The sequence below is a fragment of the Malaclemys terrapin genome, chromosome 10, assembly GCF_027887155.1.
Source record: "Malaclemys terrapin pileata isolate rMalTer1 chromosome 10, rMalTer1.hap1, whole genome shotgun sequence".
In the NCBI taxonomy this organism is placed as follows: Eukaryota; Metazoa; Chordata; order Testudines; family Emydidae; genus Malaclemys; species Malaclemys terrapin.
In genome coordinates this window covers 80877018-80898416 of record NC_071514.1, presented here as the reverse complement: position 1 = coordinate 80898416, position 21399 = coordinate 80877018, and the positions used below count along the sequence as shown (strand labels likewise).

At 48.6% G+C, this 21399-nt stretch overlaps 1 protein-coding gene across 1 annotated transcript; it reads right to left on the bottom strand.

Moving 5' to 3' along the window:
• Positions 1-7845: 7845 nt before the first annotated feature.
• On the bottom strand, positions 7846-20778 carry DRG2 (developmentally regulated GTP binding protein 2). Its single transcript, XM_054042556.1, has 13 exons — positions 20680-20778; positions 19198-19358; positions 18586-18675; positions 16581-16641; positions 15388-15478; positions 14483-14555; positions 14235-14325; positions 13812-13909; positions 13015-13091; positions 12406-12494; positions 11097-11155; positions 9173-9226; positions 7846-9082 (listed from the first exon to the last, which is right to left on the bottom strand). The coding sequence occupies exons 1-13, from the start codon at positions 20741-20743 to the stop codon at positions 8996-8998; spliced, it is 1095 nt and encodes a 364-aa protein (XP_053898531.1). The 5' UTR covers positions 20744-20778; the 3' UTR covers positions 7846-8995.
• Between the last annotated feature and the right edge of the window lie 621 nt (positions 20779-21399).

Here is a 21399-nt window from a genome sequence, read left to right as displayed (position 1 = left end):
AAGAAAAATGACAAGAGACAAGTGAAAGCCAAGTTGATTTATATCTGAAGGCTGATGCCCATAGGTGCTGGAACTAGGGGTGTGGGGGGGCTGCAGCACCCCCTGGCTTGAAGTGGTTTCCATCATATCCAGGGTTTACAGTTTGGTTCAATGGCTCTCAGCACCTCCACGATACAAATTGTTCCAGCACCCCTGCTGGTGCCACTCGCTTGCTCCTCCCCACAGCTATAACAAAGCTCCCCTTTGATTCAGAAGAGGGCCCAAAACAGCCTCCCAATTAATACACAGGCAAGGCCCAATTGCTTGAAGTATGAAACAAGCTGTGCGAGCTGCGTGTGGCTGCCACAAGGAGGGAAAAGCCACCACGCGCACACAGAGCACAAGCAGTGCTGAGAAGCAGAGAGAAAGGAAGGAGACCTGCAATACAGTGGAGTTTGCCTTGTCCCACCCCAGCCAGGAATTAACACGTTCCCCTAACACTGTACCTTTCACTGTAGCTGTGGTCCTTAGAGTACCTGTAACCCACACACCCAGTGGCTGCATCTATTTCTCGAGTGGTTCCGAAACTCCCTGTGTTACAGGTGCAGCCTGGTGTTGTCTCTGCTGTGTGCATACAGGTCAATGGTTACGCACACCTACGTGCCCATCGTTTGTTCAGTGTCTGCTTGCAGCGTGTTTCATGTTACACAGAGGAGAGCACACGCCCACCTCTGTCTGTGTCCTCTGCCTCCACGGAAAGGATCCTGCTGAAAGGCCCCATTCCCACCTCAATGACAAGCCAGCCGACGAGCAACATCTCAGCGCATCCCGAGCTGGTGGTTGGTGCTGCAAGTGGCTTCCCAGTCCCTAGAGGCCACTGTGTAGCCACTGGTTACGGCAGGTTATTAAGGAGAAGTGTTCCTGCACTAGCTACTGCTAACCCTCTGAATGCTAACCTGGTCCAGAGTGACAATCCAAGCACACAGCAAGGGACAAGTTTTTAGCAGGTCACCAAGAAACACCCCCCCAAACCTCACTAACAATGTCATGTCTCAGACACTCAGAACACCCGCATGCACTCACGCGACTCGGGTAACTGCATTTGCACATGCAAGTACCCGAAATGTAAGTGCCCCACACAGCCCCCACCTCTGCAGGTACCGTTTTGGACCCCTGCTGAAAACCCAGCCCTGTGCACTTGGACAGTCTTGAGAGGGAACCCACTGTTAGGGGTTTGTCCAACGCCCTCACAATGCAATAATACTGCAGCATCCCCAGGAAACATCAAGGCACAAGGGCAGCAAGATCAGATCACTCACTGCCATGCCTGAACTCGATTCAAGCCAGGAATCTAGGGGTTCCCTATCCTAACGCCAGCTCTCACTGCCCCAGAAAGGAGGGGAGCAAAGGGGGGGCTCTCCCTCTGCCCAGCACCATTCAAGGTGGTTAAAATGACACACTCTGGCCTGCCTGTGCCCAGGCGGAATTGGAACCGGGGGTCCAGGGAATCTAGGATATTCCCCACCACTAAGCCATCCCTCTCCGGCTTGAGCCCGACAGGCACCCTGGTTAGCCTCTTTCGAACACCTCGCCGGCCCAGCTTGGAGCCAAGGGAGGGATTGCCCCGACTAGGCAGGAGCTTGTGCAAACACTGCCTCAGGCTCATTTTCCTCCCCTGCGACAGGGAAGAGGTGGGACCTGGGCGCTCCTTAACCATTTATCATGGTGGCCCCATTAATGTGCAGATCTCCGCCCCACCGGCCTGGATAAGGGATCTGCCGCCCACCTCCCAGCGACTGGTGGGAGCCGGGCCACGGGGAGAGATTCCTGGGACAGGGAGGAGAAAAGCAGCTGCCGAGGAGCAGAGATTGAATGGCCAGCGGCGCCGAAGAGCAGGATTACAGCTCAACAGTCATGCCGGCGAACGCCCCCACACGTACCTGCCCTCGCCTCAGCGAGCCAGGAACCAGGCCACAGGCGCAGACGCTCGGTTTCAGGCTGCGGCCCACCACTAGGGTGACCAGATGTCCCGATTTTATAGGGATAGTCCCAATATTTGGGGCTTTGTCTTATATAGGTGTCTATTATCCCCCACCCCCGTCCCGATTTTTCATACTTACTATCTGGTCACCCTACCTGCCACGTTGGTTTGGGGGTGGGGGGAGGAGGGGTGGGACAGCATTTTCTACAGACTTGAAGGTTTCCTTTAAGCAAAGGCTGGCCTGCGGGTGGAGACAAGCTTCTGAGGGAAAAGAGCCGCAGCAGCAGGTTCCGGGTGCTGGGGGGCCTGGGGATGGCGAAGGGGCTCTGAGATGTGGGTTCAGCCAGGCCCTTTTGGCAGGAAAGGCCAAGAACCTCCTTACGAGGGGCTGCACGGAAACGGGGGCAGTGGGGAAGGGTGGAGGGCAGCAAAAGCAGAGACGAATGAGGCGGCCCCATAAATTAGAGAGAGACCAGCCCTTGGGCAGGAGAGAGGAGAGGGTTCTAGGCGGCAGTGCAATGGGCAGTTCAGGTTACGGCAGGCCTGAGGCCTACCAAGCTGGCAGGTGGATGCATGCAGGGGGAACAGAAGAGCTTAGGACAGTGCAGGGTGAACACTAAAGTGCCGTGACCCAAAGGCATCTGAACTTTGCCCAGCAGAGCAGCAGACTGTTACCCAGCCTATAGCATCCCTGGGCCTCCGGGACAGATCCCTACAGCATCCTGAGCTGGTTCAGCCTGTCTTCATCGTCCCATGCTTCAGTCGGCGCGGACATCACGCACTAACCACCCTGCCTGCCCCCCAGATGTCCATCTCCTTTGCCACCCCTGCCTCCGAACCACCTGCAGCCGGGCAGAGGGTAGTGGTGACGGGGCTCCTGTGTGACATGGAGGGAAGGAGACGTAATTCCACCACACAAAGCCATACGGCCCTGGAGGCTTGGCTAGCACGACGCCACTCACCTGAGTTAAGCAGCCTCGCTCGCCCGCACGCCGCCAGGGCTGCTCTGTGACGATCTACACCTTCCAGATCAGCGCATCCCCTGGCTTTGCGGACATTCCCCTTTGTCAGCCTCTCCTCCAGGGAACCTCACTCTGCCGGACCCAGGGGAACCATGTTTACTGCAAGGCGGCTGCCGGTTGCTGCCACTGCCACTCGATGCATATTTGATGACCGCTATTATTCTCATCTCCACTCATGAACGGAGAGAGGGGAGCTAACCTTTCCTGCAGAGGAGCTGGGGAATGAATGAGAGGCCGGGGCAGCAAGCACTGCTCCCCCGGCTGTGCTGATGGACAGAACTGCAGATACCTCCAAGGAGGGGTGGGACAAAACCTGTTAACAGGGAAAAAGGAGGGAACGGTGTAGTCAAAAGAGCAGCTACCTGCCTGGGGCACTAGAAAAGGAAGCCAAACAGACTAGCCTGTCCCACTGCACCTCCTACCGAATGATGATTGAAACAGACACAGGTTTTGGAACAACTGTGCAGGGGGATACAGATACGTGCAGACACTCAGTACCCAGCAGTATCTGTCACAATGAACTAGCTTCTGTATGTCTGAGGGTCAGAGAAGAATAGTTTGGGAGAACTCAGACCAATACAAAAGGGTGGCTGGAAAGGCAGATGTTATATTTTGCCAACAGAAAATTAATCCCTCCACGTGAACCTGATGTGATCTTTAAACCACTCACTGAGGGCAGGTGTTGTCTAATGGGTTTAGCACAGAACTGGCAGGCAGAAGACCTGGGTTTTTAACCCCAACGATAGCGCTGACTCACGATGTGAGCTTGGGCAATTCATTCCCCCTCTCTGTGCCTCTGTTTCCCCAGCTGTATAATGGGTATGTTACCTGCCTTTATAAATAAGGCTTTGGAAGTAGCACTGGCAGATGACAGCACTACAGAGATATTATTATTCACTCACTCCTAGCACTGGAGCGGTGATCCGTACCAAGGGCTGAGTGACCTGTTAGCCAGTTGTGAGAATTGTTTGCGTTAACAGATTGTGGTTTTTATGGTTACGGGCTTGGAGAGTGATGCATTGGGGGGCACCAAAGGGCCTGAATTCAAATCCCACAAAGGGCTGAGAACCTTTGCAGTTGGTTGCATTGAGACCACAAGCTCATAGCCTTTCAGGCCAAAAGGGACCATCACAATCATCTTGTCTGCCCTCCTGCAGGTTGCAGGCCACAGAACTTCACCCACCTACTCCTGTAATAGACCCCTAACCTCTGGCTAATTTACCGAAGTCCTCAAACCTTGATTTAAAGACTTCAAGTTACAGAGAATCCACTATTTCCTCTAATTCAAAGCAGCAAGTGCTCATCCTAGATGATCTTCTCTGCACCTGTTCCCTTTTGAATTCATCTTTCTTAAACCTGGGAGACCTGAACTGCACAGTGTTCCAGCTCATGTCATCCGAGCAAGGCCTAATGCAGCCAGCTTTTCTCCATCCTGAGAGCCCTTTGTTCCCTCTTCAGGATGCCCCTTTGGTCTCGTTGCAGTGTTCTCCTCATAGAATATCAGGGTTGGAAGGGACCACAGGAGGTCATCTAGTCCAACCCCCTGCTCAAAGCAGGACCAATCCCCAGAGAGATTTTTACCCCAGATCCCTAAATGGCCCCCTCAAGGATTGAGCTCACAACCCTGGGTTTAGCAGGCCAATGCTCAAACCACTGAGCTATCCCTCTGCCCTCATTTCAGCAGCCTCCTTAGACACCTCTGCTACAAAGGAGTTTCACAGGCCTAGCTTGTTTGGGGTGACTCGTGTCACTGTTTGAAACAATGAAGTTGTCACTGCAAGACCGTGACTGTGATATACTGCCCGTGCAGTGCTTTCAATCTCACCAGGATGGCAGTAGCGAAGATAGCAGAGGAGAGCCCATGGCTGTAACTGTCTCTCATTGAATTAAACAAATGTAGCTGGAGTCAAGTCCCTTTTTATTACCTTGCAAACGATTCCTGGCTAAATTAAATGATAAAAGGAGTGTTCGGCCAATCAAACGTGCTTGATTGCCTGGAACACGCACAGCCCTCTAGTTTTGAGCAGAATATGCTTCAAGCTGCAACCCTTTCCAGGATGACAATCTCGAGGAGCGACTGCTGTATTGTCTAAAACTGAAATCAGACTCATCAAAATGTAGGGCTAGAAGGGACCTCAAGCAGTCATCAAATCCAGCTCCCTGTGTTGAGACAGGACTGAGCAAACCTAAAAAATGCTGGAGTTCGTGGACTTTCTAGGGTACATAGACCATCCATCCACTCACGCTTTTGTCAGATGAGGTGATTGGGAGCTGCGTTTAAAGGGATAGCTTAACTTTTACATTTGAGTTGTATTTAGTTTGACAGTGGGCAGTTGTATTTTGCAGATTATATACATATGCTGGGAGACAAATGGTGGGAGCATTCTATTATAATTAATCTGCTTCTCCCCTCCACTTGCTGTATGACCTTGGGAAAGTCATTTAACTCTCTGGTCCTCCACGATCTCCTGTGTAAAGAGGGTTAACAATAATCTCTCCCTTTTGTGAAATGCCACACTTGGCCTTTGAGCAACATGCAGAAGCAACTTTAAACACACAAACTTACTCTTTCTGTGAAGCAGATAAGAGTTATAACAGGGATCCTTTCATTCAGCACTGAAGTGCGGCTGCTTCTGGGGTGGAACGCAGCAGTAACACCCTGTAGTTAGGGCAAGACACTGAGGAATACCACGTCCAGTTGAAACTGCAAGGGAAGGATGCAGGCAGAGTGGCCAAAATACCCTGCTATTTGTCCTTAACGATACCACCCTGTTTTTCCAAGAGACTGCTAGTATCATTAAGCACAAATGGTAAGATTACAGTTGTACATCTCCTACAAGAGACAGCATATAAACACAAAACACAGCCCTTCACTGTTACAGGGTATGAAGTTCTGCTGCTTCTAACCCGAGGGTTGTAATTCAAATGTTCAATTACTCACAAGAGATTTTAAGTAAACTGCCTCATGAGTATTTACCACTCTACATGGGTACATCTGCACGGAAGCGGAGCACGTGCGTCCCAGCTCAGACAGACACCAGAGTACACTCCCAGGGAGTCCACTCGGGTTTGTACTTAGGCTGCCGGCCCAAGCTGCCAGCCGCTGCTACACTATTATTACTGTGCGAGGTGGAGCAGAGCTAGCCTGTGTACTGAAGATGGGAAGCATGGTTCCAACTGCGGTGTAGAAATGCCCAATCCCCACTTTGCAAGAGTACCTCCTTCCTCACTAAAGGTCCCACAAAACGTTCTTTGAATGTACTGGGTTTGCCTTTGATCACCCTGGGCAATGAGGTAACGAGGGGTCTGATCCAACTCCCAGTGGAAATCAATGGAGCTTTTCCATTTCCTTCAATGAAAACAACTGGATTGATGTTAAATTGTTTGCAAGAATTTGATCTTCCCATGCACATAATTAGGCACGTCAGGATCCCCAGTAAAGGTTCTATATGTAGATCTTCAGCCCAATGTGCTCTCACTGCTGATACTCAACTGTACGGCTTGCAGCAAATGTGTGCTACACTTAATCTGAGAAGATGGAAACAGGTGGAAAAAAAAAATTTCCAGCTGTACCTACAGTGACCCATGCTTACCCAAACTGCTCATGCATACAGCAGAATTAGCTGCTCTTGATCTGTTTCCGTTTTCTTCCCTGCCAAGTTTAATCAAAGTTCAGCTGCTTTATACACTTGGACTACGATGGGGAAAAAAAAATCATTGGCTTCCCGCACGATAGGGAGAGCAGCTCGGTTAATTTGACAGTGGTTCCAATATTGATCCAACATTTGAGACAACCAGCTAATCTAAGACAGATGTAACGATTAGCTTTCTGTTAACCACAGCACGTTCGCTTTTTTTTTGTTTTTTAGATTTACAATGTGAGTTTTAACAAGCTCTTTTGAATATTTTTGTTCCCCCTCCCTCTCCTGTTTGAGGAAGATGTGCAGATGTATCAAGTCAGGTACACGCTTTCCTCCATTATCCTTGTTTAGTAGTTAAACGCCAGCACCCCTGAAACAGTTAAAAATGAAACAAGAAAAGCTTTGTCGTGGTGTCTTGACCTGCGCCACCTTCATGGGAAATTTCAAGGGTGAGTCAATGGGCTGGAACAGCATCCCACTCAATTAGCAGAGAGAAGTGCCTGCATTAGAAAGTCAGCTCAGGCATAATGCAGCTAATTTGGAGATTTTTCTCCAGTAGCTTCTACCTGAGCCCTGATTCCCTCTGCATTCCAGCTGTGAGCAAAATCATTAACATAGAAGGTAACCTACAAAGCTGAGTCACCTTTTTGGCTTGGTTCTTATGAAATTTATCCATGTCATCCGAGGAAGGCCTAATGCATCCAGCTCTTCTCCATCCTTAGAGAGCCCTTTTTTCCCGCTTCACCATGCCACTTTGGTCTCATTTCAGGGTTGGGTTAGTGTGTTGGTGCTGTGTGGTGGTGGTGGCCTGAGAGATACAGGTCAGGCTAGATATCTAGTGGGTCCCTTCTGGCCTTAAATTCTATGACACATTACAATCAAAATCCACTCCACCACACAGCCCCTTGCCACCTCAGTTGGCCCAAAGGGAGAGAGAGGGGTGACAAAGCAAGTGGTCCCATGTCTATTTCAAGAGACAAGTGTATAATTCACATGAAATAGCAACTTTTATTTTCTTAAATAAAACGCTTCCGGCCAGTTCATCCTTAGGCAGTTTAGGAGGAGCACGAAGGAGGCGCTCTGGGTCCGAGGGGCTCACCATCAACCCAGGCTTCGTGGTTCCGAATTCTGCATGGGGATGGAGCTATTTTATCACAAAAGTCAAAGCTAGTGGAGGCTCTTGCTCATGGAAAGAAAGAGCCGGTATCTATCAGACACTATGAACTGTTAGCAACAACATTTAATAAAGCATGATTAGAAAATCCACAGTTTTCTGATGGAAGATCTCCATTAAGAAGCATTATTGTTCATTTATTATAGCCAAAAAAAGGCCACAGCATAGAAGGGGACTCGAGTCTGAATAGCTATTTCTGGGATTTAGGAGCCGTGGATGCATGATTTGGAGACAAGTGGTGTCCTGACAACTATTCCTCAGGTACCTATGTCAGAAAAGGTGGAAGGAGGAGAAGGCAAAGCAGAGGTTTCCCGCTGGGCAACTCGTAATGCCATCGCTGTGACATGGACAGAAACGAATCCTCACCAAGTCTTGGTGCTCTTCTAGGATGTAGCTACGGCACCTGTGGCCTGGCCATGCGTCAATCCCTTTGTTAATAGGGTTGCACTTTCCAGCTCTCTCAACAGTACTAATTGGATCAGGACACCCTATAGGCTATATCAGAGGGTTAACAAGAGGCATGGGATGTTGGTTTTAAATTTGATAGAGTGGGACTTTCAAAAGCTCGACCTAGGGCTGACTCAGATGTGGGAGACTGGTGTCTAAAGCCACTGAGGTGCAGAACTAAGAAACCAGCGGAAGCTAGAAAGGCTGTGAATTCTAGCAGCCCTCGTATTGGGCGAGTGGGGAAGGGAAAGGGTTGCTTTAATGACACACTTACATTAAAGGACAGGAATGTGCAATGAATGGCAGGTAACCTCTCTCAGTGCTGGTATCAATGGCACCAAGAGAAGAGTCACATTTGCATGGACGAATCCACAGATTCCGATTAACCGAGAAAGCTGGTATAACAGACAGACGTGTATGTGAAATCTGCAGTGGTAAAGGAGGCCGCCGGGGAGAGGATTCTCTTCTCATCATAACAAATGGGCTCCAGGATCCAACTTTTAGAGATGCTGTGCAAACAAGCTACCTTGCCTGAAATGTCACCAGATGGGAATCCCCACGTCTCCCCCATCCCGACCTGTTATAGTGTATCCTTAGTCTCTTCCCGTCTCCAACGGAACAAGCTTCATGGAAGCCTACGTGGCTTTGGAGCACATCTTCCTTTTTTTGGCTTTTATATGGTCACAATAAGTCAGTTCCAATTCTACAGCCTAAGGCGGTGTCAGGCACCAGTGAGCAGCGGCTAAGAGGGTTATTTCTTGACAATCTGGATGACATCTTCGTGCTCCATCAAATGAGTTAATCCTACTCTTTGAGGACTGTATTTTGTGCTGGTTCCCTTTAAACCAGGAGAAAGCAATTTGAAACGTGTTAGGAGTGGACACTTCAAATACAGGCAAATCAAATTCAGAGAGTATTAGTCACTTACCCACACCAAGGCGTATTTGAACTGGCTGGCTAATGTTCTGTGAATTCGATGGCACTGCAATAAGACAGTGTGTGAGACAGTCAAAGGATAATACTTCAATATACATCAGCCTCTATTCTATTCAGGTTCTTATACTGTGCCCCTCACCATGGTGTCTGAGCACCTGAGAATTAGACTTGAAAACACTGTTTTTGATTATTAGCGCCAACTAATCATGCCTCCCAAGACAAGAAGTGGAGATTTTCCCCAGACTTCCAGTACCCACTGCTGTCTTCAATTAACATCTAGCCCCTACAAAACAGGAACACCTTGGGTCCATGCTGTATACTGCAAAGGCAACTTCGGAGCCACATTCAAAAACGCACAAAGAGCATAAATAAATGTACTAGAATCGTGTTTTCTCCATACGAAGTTCCCAGGAACAGCGTCATAAAAGTCACATCATTTCCATCTGCTTGCTTGCTGAACTCTATTAAGTTATCTTGGTGACGTTACACCCCATATTCTTTATAGAAAATGGTTATGATCTGAATATGGCCTCAGATATATTTTATGCAAGATGATCTTGTAAGGTATCACTGGAAAGATGATTTACTGAATGTGATTATCCAATTTGTCTTGCTTGTATCATTTCTGTATCTGAAGTTAGGAATATTGACTATGTAACAATTACAACTGGGTGTGTATTTGGGAGACACCCACCAGACAACCGGCCATCACAGCCTTGATGGGCCATTAGGAAGAAACGATAAGACTGTGAAGATACTAATTTCTCTCCTTCCTGAGAGGTGTCCTGGGACGTAGCTGTGACACTATAAGGTCAGGTGGTCCTGTCACCTGGTACTAAATACCACCTTGGACACTGCTGGTACTTTTCCTCTGTAGAGGGATGGGGATCAAACAAAGGTTTCCCGCCTTAGGTAAATCCTTTTAAAGGCTGGGGAGAGGGTTAATCTGGACTCTCCTCCACTGCCTACCCAAGAAGAAAGACAGCTGAAAATACCTGAAGAGACAAAGGAACAAACCTGAGGGAAAGGCAGGGGTGAGTCCAGACTGAGACAGGGATCCAGTCTGTAAGACGAAATAACTGGAACGCTAAGCTACAGAAACTCTGCAACTTGCCTAAAATAACATTTGGGGTGAGATATTACTTCTTGAAAGGAGTCTCTTTAAGATCTTAAGCTTAGGTTGCGTGTTTTGTTTTATTTGCTCAGTAATCTGCTTTGTTCTGTTTGCTGTCCCTTATAATCACTTAAAGTCTGCCTTTTATAGTTAATACATTTGTTTTATTATTAAAACCCAGTGTGTGCAATTTCTAACTATGGGGGGGGGGGGGGGGAAGAAGTTGTGCATCTCTCTCTTCACATTGAGAGGGCGAATTTTTATGAGCTTGCGCTGTGCAGATCTTTCTATATAGCGTAAGACAGTATTATCTTTGGTTTATTCCTCAAAGGGGGTGTGTGCAAGTGAGTGCTGGGTGAATCCTCTCACACAGAGCTGACTTCAGTCTATGTCTGCAGCTGGGTGTGGCCCTGTGTGTGCATGCTGCAAGAGGCCGCAGAGCCTAATTCAGGAAAACAGTGAGAAGGAATCCAGACAGGTGGAACAGGAAGGGCTCAATGAAACCCCAGTATATCAGGTGGCATGCCAGAAGGGGGGTGTCCAACCCATCACAACCTTCATCAACTTTTATCTTGTAAAAATGTTTGTAAAGTACATAACCAGGAAAGAAACATTTGTTTCTATACCTTAGTTAGACCAAGCTAAGGAATGCTAATGGGCAACAAAACATCAACATGTGTTTTTTTCATAGGACAACCTGAAATATACAAAATCCTACCAAGAGTCTCGGGTAGGAAGTTTGCTTTGGACTCAGTGCTGTTCTACCACCAGAGAAAGATCTTTCTTTGTGTTATTTACTTACCACATGCTCTACAGATGCTCCTTTCCGGAGAATAATGGCATCTGAGAAGTCTGGTCTCTCTAGAGAGCACAGAAAAACAAGAAGGGAAAAGATAGCAATGCTTTCCTGATCGCTGTCCTTTAACACAATCTGACAATGCATTTGATTACGTACAACTCTTTGAATCCCCCCGGCTCCCCCACGCTAGTTACACCTGACAGCAGGCTGGCATACAAAGCAGCCATTCACCTGAGTTATATTGCCTACTTAGCTCCATACACACTCCAGTGGGAGGAAGTACAAACTGGCTACTTACCCTGGACTGTTAAAGACCAATACATTGAATCAATTCATAATCTTCAAAGACAGTATTTCCAAGATTTGATTTACTCTCTCTCGGGTACCAAAGGGATTTCCTTCTATACTAAAACAACAAGGAGTCCGGTGGCACCTTAAAGACTAACAGATTTATTTGGGCATAAGCTTTCGTAGGTAAAAAAACCTCACTTCTTCAGATAAGTGAGGATTTTTACTCACGAAAGCTTATGCCCAAATAAGTGGGACTGCTGAAAGAATCTGAAGGGAAAAAGGAACTAACCTGAAGGGAATGGCAGGGGTGAGTCCAGACAGACAGGGGTCCAGTCTGTAAGAATAACTAGAACTCAGAGCTACAGAAACTCTGTATCCTGCCTAATTCAACATTTAGGGTGAGAAGTTACATTTTGTAACCTGTTTCTTTAGTGAATCAATCTTAGTTTGTGTCTTTTGTTTTATTTGCTTAGTAATCTGCTTTGTTCTGTCTGCTATCCCTTATAATCACTTAAAATCTGTCTTTTGTAGTTAGTAAACTTATTTCTTGTTTATAACATAACCCCAGTTTACGCAATTTATATCTGGGGGGGTTCAAGAAGCTGTGCATCTCTCTCCCCACATTGAGGGAGAGGATGAATTTTTATGAGCTTAAGCTGTGCGGATTTTTCTCTCCAGAGCAAGACAATATACCTTTGGGTTTGCACTCCATGGGGGGTGGGCACCTGAGTGCTGGGGCAAATGCTGATCTCGGTGTCTGTCTTTCTGCAGCAGGGTGTGGCCCTGCCTGTCTGTGCGCTAGAGGAGGCTTAAAAGCCTGGATCAGGAAGACAGGTTAAAGGGAGCCCAGGCTGGCGGAACAGGCAGGCTTAGTGGTATCTCAATACATCAGGTGGCACCTTAAAGGGGGGCAACCCATCACACCAACTGCCCACTGACAGCCAATGGGAGTTGGGCACATAGTGTACTTCTGAAAATCTTCCCCTTGGACTCTTCTTTTGCCAGTCAGTGTTTTGCTTACGTCCTCTCTTCTTAGTGAAGATACAGGTAAGCGCCAGGTACTCCCACAGCTTCTCCAGTAAATAGTCCAGGTTCAGCTTCATCCCACAGCTGCAAAACACCACAAACATCTTGGCTTAGTGTAATTCTATTCCCCAAAGAGCAGCCCAAATTCCATCTTCCCTGGAATCCACAAAGAAGTGTGATCGAGAAACCTATTAAGTGCTAGATGACAAGGTGAAGCTTTCTGATGGGTCAGGATGGGAAAACAGACAATGTTTTCCAAAGGTACACCAGCTTCAAAGTGGCAGAGCCCATCAGTTTCATAGAACAGATAATAGAACAGAACTACTAAGACGACCTAGTTCATTTCAACCTGCAGATGGTGTGAGGCAGCTTATAGCAGATTTGCCTCTCTCTGTGGATAGAGGCCACTGAATATTTTGTTAAAAATGACAGGGTACTTGTTGAGTTTCACTCTCCGCCAGAGCACAGAGCAGCTAAGTGGTGTGCCAAGGAGCGCACCCCTCTTTGGGATAGCAAAGGAAGCGGGTATTAATGAAATGTAAACCAACTTCCCTAAGTGCAGAGCCTGTAGAAGGCGTGGATTGACAGGCCTGCAAGCTCTTACCTGATCACAACACTGTTGGGTCTCCGAGCCAGACGATCTACTTCTTCCATAGATATCTGGTCAATCTTGTTATAAACCTAAATCAAAAGGGAAAAGGACATATCCTTTAGAAAGTCAATTCAAGTGACATTGCAAGAAAATATGATACGTACAAGTAATTATGAAGCTCTGCAGCTTCCAGTCCTCGCAGACATACAATACTGAGACGCTGGAGCTTGTTAAAAAATGTGGTTCTTATTATAATACTGATCAAAGATTTTTGGTAAACTGTTAAAGTTCATAAGCCTCAAAATAACTGACAAGTTTTCCCATTTTAACATTCTTTCCTTTGGGGTCAACCCTCCGGTGTTTTGTTCTGGGATCTAATAATAAAAATCCAACACATTATCAAAAGGGGCCCCTGAAATGAAAGGTGCATCTACAGTGCACCAAGGCTGTGCACATATAGACACCAGGGTTGGTAGAGGAAATCAGCCATGGAACTTTCAGCACCAAAACACAAGTCTCTACACCGCCTGAGCTAAAAGAGGAACGATCAGCTGTAGGTAGCCTGCTGCTATAGTCATTGGGGCCAGCCACAAGAGGGCGCTGGAATCATGTGCTAAACGAGCGTATTACACTAGCACTCTGTTAGCACATGCGCAACAGGTAACCTAGAAGTTTTACGACAAGTGGTGGTTTTCACATACAGAGTGATTCTCTCCAGGCAAGAGGTCAAGATCATTCTATATTTAGGACCCCAATCTTATGCTGTCCCATTAATTATACAGAAATAAGGCTGTTTCTGGGATACTCACATAAAGGCAGGGCATATAGACTCTGTTACCGACAATCACATCGATAAACTCATCAGGAGAACAATCTTCTCTAAACAGAATCTCTGCATTGAAGATTTCTGAGGTGGACATCATTAAGGCCAAACTTCCTTTCTTGGCTAAATACATGGGACAGGCACAATGGGCTGGATTTGTTTAATCTTGTATAATGGGGGCTGCTCAGATGACCTCCCCCTACCGCCCAAAAAAACCCCTCCTACTGCTTTTAACCACACCATCACCCTATTGGCACGAACACCTTGCTCTGGAATTAGTATTGAAGATACAATCCCATTCCAATTCACCTTCACCTAGTGGGCTGTGGATCTGAGGTGTGGGATGGTGGTCAAAAGAAGCAGTTTCTGGAGGTTGCCCTTTTCTGGGCTCCCCTTCAGGAAAGGATACTGTACTCATGGAGGATGAGTTGAACCAGCTTTTCGGAGCACTGGGTCAGCGTGACAGTCGAGTTAAAGGAGATGCCCCCACCCTTCTTTGGCTGGATGAACAGAACAAAGAACCTTAAAACATTCTGTAAAACGTCAAGTCCACATTATCTGTGACACAACCAAAGGGACAGGCACAGAGGAATTTGTGCTTCCACTGGATGAGCACACGCAAACCCATGACCGTGCAGGGCTACTGGTAAGTCTCACCTTGAAATAGATGTTTGGTTTGCATTTGTTCAGCCGGATTCCTACAGATTCCAATTCCTTTTCCAAGAGAGACCTGCGTAGATGCTGCAAATTAGTCATTGGTACACTGGACTTAGCGCAGCAAAAGGATCAAATGGTCAAAAGATTGGGTTTTGACTGGCCAGCACCTTGAGGTTTCCCAGCTCCAAATCACCACCCTGTGGATCTTCTCTATACCACTGACTGGGGCCCTCCCATTCAGCAAGGCCTCTAATTGGGACCTAAGAACATGGCCATGGGAGGAGGAAGCCTCAAATAGAGACACCACCATGTAATCTATTATCCTTTCCTGGACAGGCCACATGTTGATGTTCTTCTCCTCAAGAAGCAAGAACTGAGATTCCTTGCAAGCTTAGTAAATGCTGCGCCTTCCTAGCCAGTAAGTATTTCTGTTGAGCACAACCAAGTCCATTGCCCAAGCCTGGGCTACTTGCTTGGAAGCTACCAATAGGCCATCCAGCACAGACAATAATCTGCAGTAACAGTTATCTTGCTGCTAAAGTAATGGCCAAAAAGCCCTGATAGAAGTTTAAATTTAAACTGAAACGCATTAACAGAGTGGCCTCATGATGCACAAATTTTTAGAAGAACCAGCTAGAGTGGAAGAACAATTTAGCAAAAATCAACACAGTCAGTTCATTTTGGAATGCCTATGGAGAGAGGGACTAAAGTGAGATGATCATCCCAGGAATATTAAAAAGTAAAATTATTAGCCTAATATAGATTACATTAAGACATTAGTAAATATCTATGTGCTGCATACGGGGTATGCCTAGTTGGCCTCCGCAGCTGGAAAGTATCAAGCCATCTGGATTCCTTCATTGGCTGATCAGCCCTGAAGTGACTAACCTGCTCCCTGTGCTCACCTCTGTACTTCGCCCTTGGTGGCATCCAGCATCATGATGACAACATCAGCGGTCCTAGCCACAGCGATCACCTGACGTCCTCTCCCTTTCCCTGCAAAGGAAGGAGATGATGTTATCCGTGGGAAGGCAGAATAGCTAAAAGCTCCCTCGAACCAGGAGCCGTCCCATGGGACTTCTTCAAAGCAAGAAAGAATTTCATTCCTGCTTTGGCTGCACTAACCTGTTGGGAAGACTGCCAGGCTAATGGGGTCATGGCCCATTCAGAGCTCTTGCAGGCTGAAATATATGCTTGTTCACAAAAGGAACACACCATATTTTGAAGGCCAGTCCAACAGAAAGCACTACACAGACACACAAGGGACTTGGCTCTAAGCAACCGCAGGATCCATTCCCCCTGGTTGCATGGGGCTGGGATGTGACCCACTCAGTCTGTAGCATGAGGGGCATGCAGTTTTTGATGAGCAGGCACTCCCTCCGCAGGCAGACAGTGGAGAAGCATTGCAATCCCATCAGACTGCCTTCTTTCCAAGAAGCAGCGTGTGTGCAGTTCTCTCTCTCCTGCACTGAAGTGAGGATACACAGAATAGCGAAGAGGAAAACCCTGAGATCCCAGTTCAAATCAGCTAGACACACTTTCTGATCAGAAGTGAAAGGAGATGTTTATTAACCAAACTACACTGTGCTCAGAATGAAACATCAGAAGACTCCTAGGAACCTCACAAGACGCCTCTCGTCACAGCTGAGTGACTGGCAGATGAAGCAAGAGGAAAGAGGTGGAATCAATTCCTGGCTCCCAAGTCAAGGAGCCACATCAGAACTCTCAAACACCCAGGTGATCGTAGCTGAACAATATTTCTTGCCTTGCTTAACCCTCCTCCCGCACATCTCCAGTTTCTTTGTCTAGTGACCAACACCAAAGACCTCCCCTTGTACCAGAAGAGCAGATGAGCAAGGCCAAGACTCCCCCTGAATAGGGAGATTTGCTTACTTCTGCTTCCCACCTCTGGAACAAGCATCTCCTACAACATAATATGCCTTTACATAATTCAGGGACCCTCTTACAATTGTCCCCCACATTCAGGACCTCGGGTTTTAAGTCTAAGGTGTTCACACAATACATGACCAGGCTGGCACCATTTAGAAACTCCACCCAGTGCTGAGCGCAATGTAAATGAATGTAAGAGTTAACCGACCTTGTGCGGCTCCTTCGATGATTCCAGGCAAATCCAAAAGCTGAATGTTTGCTCCTTTGTACTGCAAGATAATCAGAAAGGTGGAAAATGATGAGGAACTGCACCAAACCTTTGAAACGGCTTTCCTAACGCCAGCTAGGCACTCAGTGTACTGTAAATAGAGGGCCAAATTCGGAAACCAATGGGGCAGCACAGGGCAAAATCCGGCCCAGTAAGTTTAGCATCCCATTGAGCTGGAAACAATTTGCAGCGTTTTTACCATGAAGCTGTTTCACTAACTTTCTGAAGATTCCTCTTCCACCTCAAGATATATTTGACTGCAGCAGTTTATGGCCAAAGCTACTAAAATTCTAGACCATCTTGGTTTGACTACAAAACAACAAGACTAGAGCACACCATAGCTGTATTATGTGGGGAGGGATAGCTCAGTGGTTTGAGCATTGGCCTGCTAAGCCCAGGGTTGTGAGTTCAATCCTTGAGGAGGGATCTCGGGCAAAATCAGTACTTGGTCCTGTTAGTGAAGGCAGGGGGCTGGACTCAATGACCTTTCAAGGTCCCTTCCAGTTCTAGGAGATAGGATATCTCCATTAATTATAATAATAATTATTATTATTTTGGTCCTCTGTTCACCAAAGAAACTTGTCCATACGAGTAATAAGTTTCTTATCTGGTCCAACAGGTGAAATATTGTAACGAGAAGTGCAAACACCGCTTCTCATGGCTGGATTCAGAATTACTCAGCTGTGTGTCATAGGCATAATATTACTACTGTTAACAGAGAATCTCCTTTAACTCAAGCGGTGAGGGTCACTTGCTTATGGAGCAGGAGGATGAGAGTTCCATTCCTGCTACTACAGAGACGTTTCAAATGACGACATTGTGCAGTACAATGAAGTTGCAGATGGCCTCAGATTTGTTACAATATTTATGCTTGTTTTGACATCAATGTGTTTGTTTTAATTATTTTCACTCAGCCTGAATTTTGACCCCAAAATTTCACATTATACTAGGAGGCTTTTCACTTTGGTGCCTTTTATAATTTGCTTTACTGATGGATGTACAGGGCACAGACAGCAAAAACTCCTCAAGGATAGGAGTTGTCCTATTTGCTTTCCAAATTGATTACTGCACAGATTGCCTATTTTGAAGCTTCATTAAAAACAAATCTGTCAAGGTTTCCAGCCATCTGGTCAATGGTGCCAATAGCGGTTATAAAAAAAAAATTCAGTTGAGAATTATCTTATTGCCTGGCCCCCCTAAATGCAGAGTCAGGTCCCCAGTGCATTTAGTCAGAGGAGCAATGCTGCCTATAGAAGTGCCAGGCTCCACAGACCTAACTGCAAATGTTTGAGACCTTCCAAGAGTTCAAAACAGAAATCAGCTGGGAAGCAGGGACCTTTGGATACAGCTGGTTCTGAGCCCTACCATACATGTAATTAGAATACACACATCAGGAATAGCACGTCCCCACATACTAAGTTGCGGGTCTTTTGCTAACGGCTTATGATTGAGACTGTTTTAGTCACGGGTATTTTTAGTAAAAGTCAGGGGCAGTAAATAAAAATTCATGGCCCACGACCTGTCCATGACTTGTACTATATACCCCTGACTAAATCTTGGAACCGCGACCAATAGGCGCTGCGGGGTCGGTGCCTGCAAGCAGAGGTTGCACGCAGAGCTGCCTGGCCACGCCTCTCCTTAGGAGCTGAGGGAGGGGGATATCACTGCTTCCGAGGAGCTCCCCCAAGGTAAGTGTCGCCCAGAGCCCTCATCCTGTCCCATGCCCCAACCCTCTTCCCCCTTCCACACCCAAACTCCTGCTGCTGCAGGGAGGAGAAAAGGCGGTGGCCCGAGACTGGCCCAGAGACTGCCTGGGCCGCACAAGAAGCCCCCAGGCCAGGCCCACCAGCCGCTGCAGAAGTCACAGAAAGTCACGGAATCTGTGACTTCTGTGACAAACTCGCAGCCTCACTTACGATGTAGAATCCATCTGAATCACACTTACTTCTATGACACCTGGAATACACGTCAGCGTTGTGAATTCATACGAGGCAGCTTCACTGGCTGTGGAGGTCATTAAGCTCAGAAATGTGGACTGAAAGGCAATATATTTCATAATGTGAAATATATAAACAAATGACAGCACCACTGAATATATAAAGATAAATGGAAACAATGCACATCAATGACTGCTGAACAGGCATGGGGAGAAAACAACTGTAGTTTTAACAGCCATGTGCTCTTGCTATGCCGGGCATGGGAGTTTTAGAGGTGAAGTGGGATACTTGGCATGTTCTCTTGAATGTCAGTTACCAGACTGCTCTTACAAACCTTTCACAGTGGTGTTGCTGTCAGATGGGAACAAACGAAAGGTTTTGGGATGCACCAAGTGTGCTTTGCCTACAAGAATGATGAAAGACTTTCCCCAGTTTTAGCCTTCAGGTCTGGGTGTGCGAGCAACATTCTTTCCATTCATTTTTGGCAAACACACACTTCAGTTGCGGAAATACAGAAAAAGTCAGAAACATGAGCGGTCAGATAACACAAGCATATTTCAAAAGCCTGAAAACAAACTTAGGAACTGAACGTGCTAGAGTCAACTCTGATAGTCACTGACCTTACCCACAGAGGGAAAGCCAATCAGTGCCACTCGGGCATCTCCAGATTTCATCACATCAAAACCCTCTCCTTTAGCAGCAGCAGATTTGGAGGGTTCTAGTAGCTGAGCTCTGTACTTCGCAAGCTTTGCCTTCAGTAGGCCAAGATGGTACTCGGTAGCTTAAACAAAACAGAAAGAACAGTTGGTAACCAAATAGCCGGCAATAGCATCGGAACATGCACCTATTTCCCCATTAGTTCAAGTGACTTGTTTCTAGTTTAGGAATTGCAGCAACTAGGACATTGCTACAAATTAACATTGTAGATCAAGTTTGGTGTTTTTAACTATTTGCTCTTTATGCTTGATGTGGCACAAAACACTGAAATAAATGCCCAAATAAATCTGTTAGTCTTTAAGGTGCCACCGGACTCCTTGTTGTTTTTGTGGATACAGACTAACAGGGCTATCCCCGGATACTTGACACTGAAATAAAGGTAGCTCCTGCCTTAAGAGTGTCTATTCTGATAGAGAAGGGACAGGATTCCCAGGGAGAGCAAACAACAGGGTTTTGTGTTTTCTCCCCCCCCCTTTATTTAGTTATTATAGACTCACTTCTTGTGGTGTAAGTTACGTCTTAACATTTAATCTGTTCCCAATGGCCTATCAGGACACGGGTATAAACCACCCATGAGGTGCGAGTTGCATTAGTTTGCACAATATGGCACCCTGTAGGGGAGCATAAAGGCATCCAGCCAATTCTCTGGGGTGCAAATGGAGCCCCCCACAAGGACGAGAAAAATCAGTGTAAGGGAAGGCGCTGACAGAATTGCCACCCGCCTCTCCTCCACCCCGCTGCCAGCCCCCCGACAGACAGACAGACGGACGGGGCGAGCCCAGCCCCCCACAGACGGACGGGGCGAGCCCAGCCCCCCGCTGCCAGCCCCCCGACAGACAGACGGACGGGGCGAGCCCAGCCCCCCGCTGCCAGCCCCCCGACAGACAGACAGACGGACGGGGCGAGCCCAGCCCCCCGCTGCCAGCCCCCCGACAGACAGACAGACGGACGGGGCGAGCCCAGCCCCCCGCTGCCAGCCCCCCGACAGACAGACGGACGGGGCGAGCCCAGCCCCCCGCTGCCAGCCCCCCGACAGACAGACGGACGGGGCGAGCCCAGCCCCCCGCTGCCAGCCCCCCGACAGACAGACGGACGGGGCGAGCCCAGCCCCCCGCTGCCAGCCCCCCGACAGACAGACAGACGGACGGGGCGAGCCCCGCCCCCCGCTGCCAGCCCCCCGACAGACAGACAGACGGACGGGGCGAGCCCAGCCCCCCGCTGCCAGCCCCCCGACAGACAGACAGACGGGGCGAGCCCAGCCCCCCGCTGCCAGCCCCCCGACAGACAGACAGACGGGGCGAGCCCAGCCCCCCGCTGCCAGCCCCCCGACAGACGGACGGACGGGGCGAGCCCCCCCCAGCGCCCGCGGCCGGGCCGCCCCTGACCTTTGTTCTTCTGGGTGCGCGCGATCTCCTTCTCGATCTCCGAGATCTTCTCCAGGATGCCCATGGCGCCGGCGGGCGGGGGCGGGGGCGCAGCCGCGCTCGGGGGGGGGGGGGGGGGCTCCGAAGCGGGCGCTACAGGCCTAATGCGCCGCCTTCAAGCCACCCCGGCTCCTCGCCCGGAAGCTGCCGCCGGCTCGTCCGTCGCACTAATCACCCCCTCGGCGTGACGGGGTGGCGGCCGGTGCACTCGAGTTCCAGTCCGGCCGGGACACGCAACGTGCCGACCCCCGCTGCAAGGGTTCCGGGAGCACAAACGTCCCCCCGCCCTGCACAGCGGGAGCTGGCCCCTGCCGTGTCTGCAAAACGCTGGGTCTCTCGGACCGGCCTGGCTCCCTCCCTCCCTCCACAAGCGCCCCGGGGCTGGTCCCAGCAATCACCCTGCCAGCTCAGACATGGGTGCAGCTGCTGTGGGGGGAAGGGGCAGCAGCTGCCCCCACGTCCCCCTGCCCACGAGCTCCTGCCCTCAGCCAGGGACAGTTTGTAACTAGTTTCTAGCTGGCAACTCTCCCCCCTGCACTGTAATAGGAGGCGGCCTGGTCTTAGCCCCCACTTCAGAGACTGCAGAGTCCACCAGGAAGACTGTGGGCAGACAAACGAGGCAGGACTCCTGCTCCAGCTCTGCCCTCAGTGCCATTCCTGTTAGACATTGCCAAGGGAAAA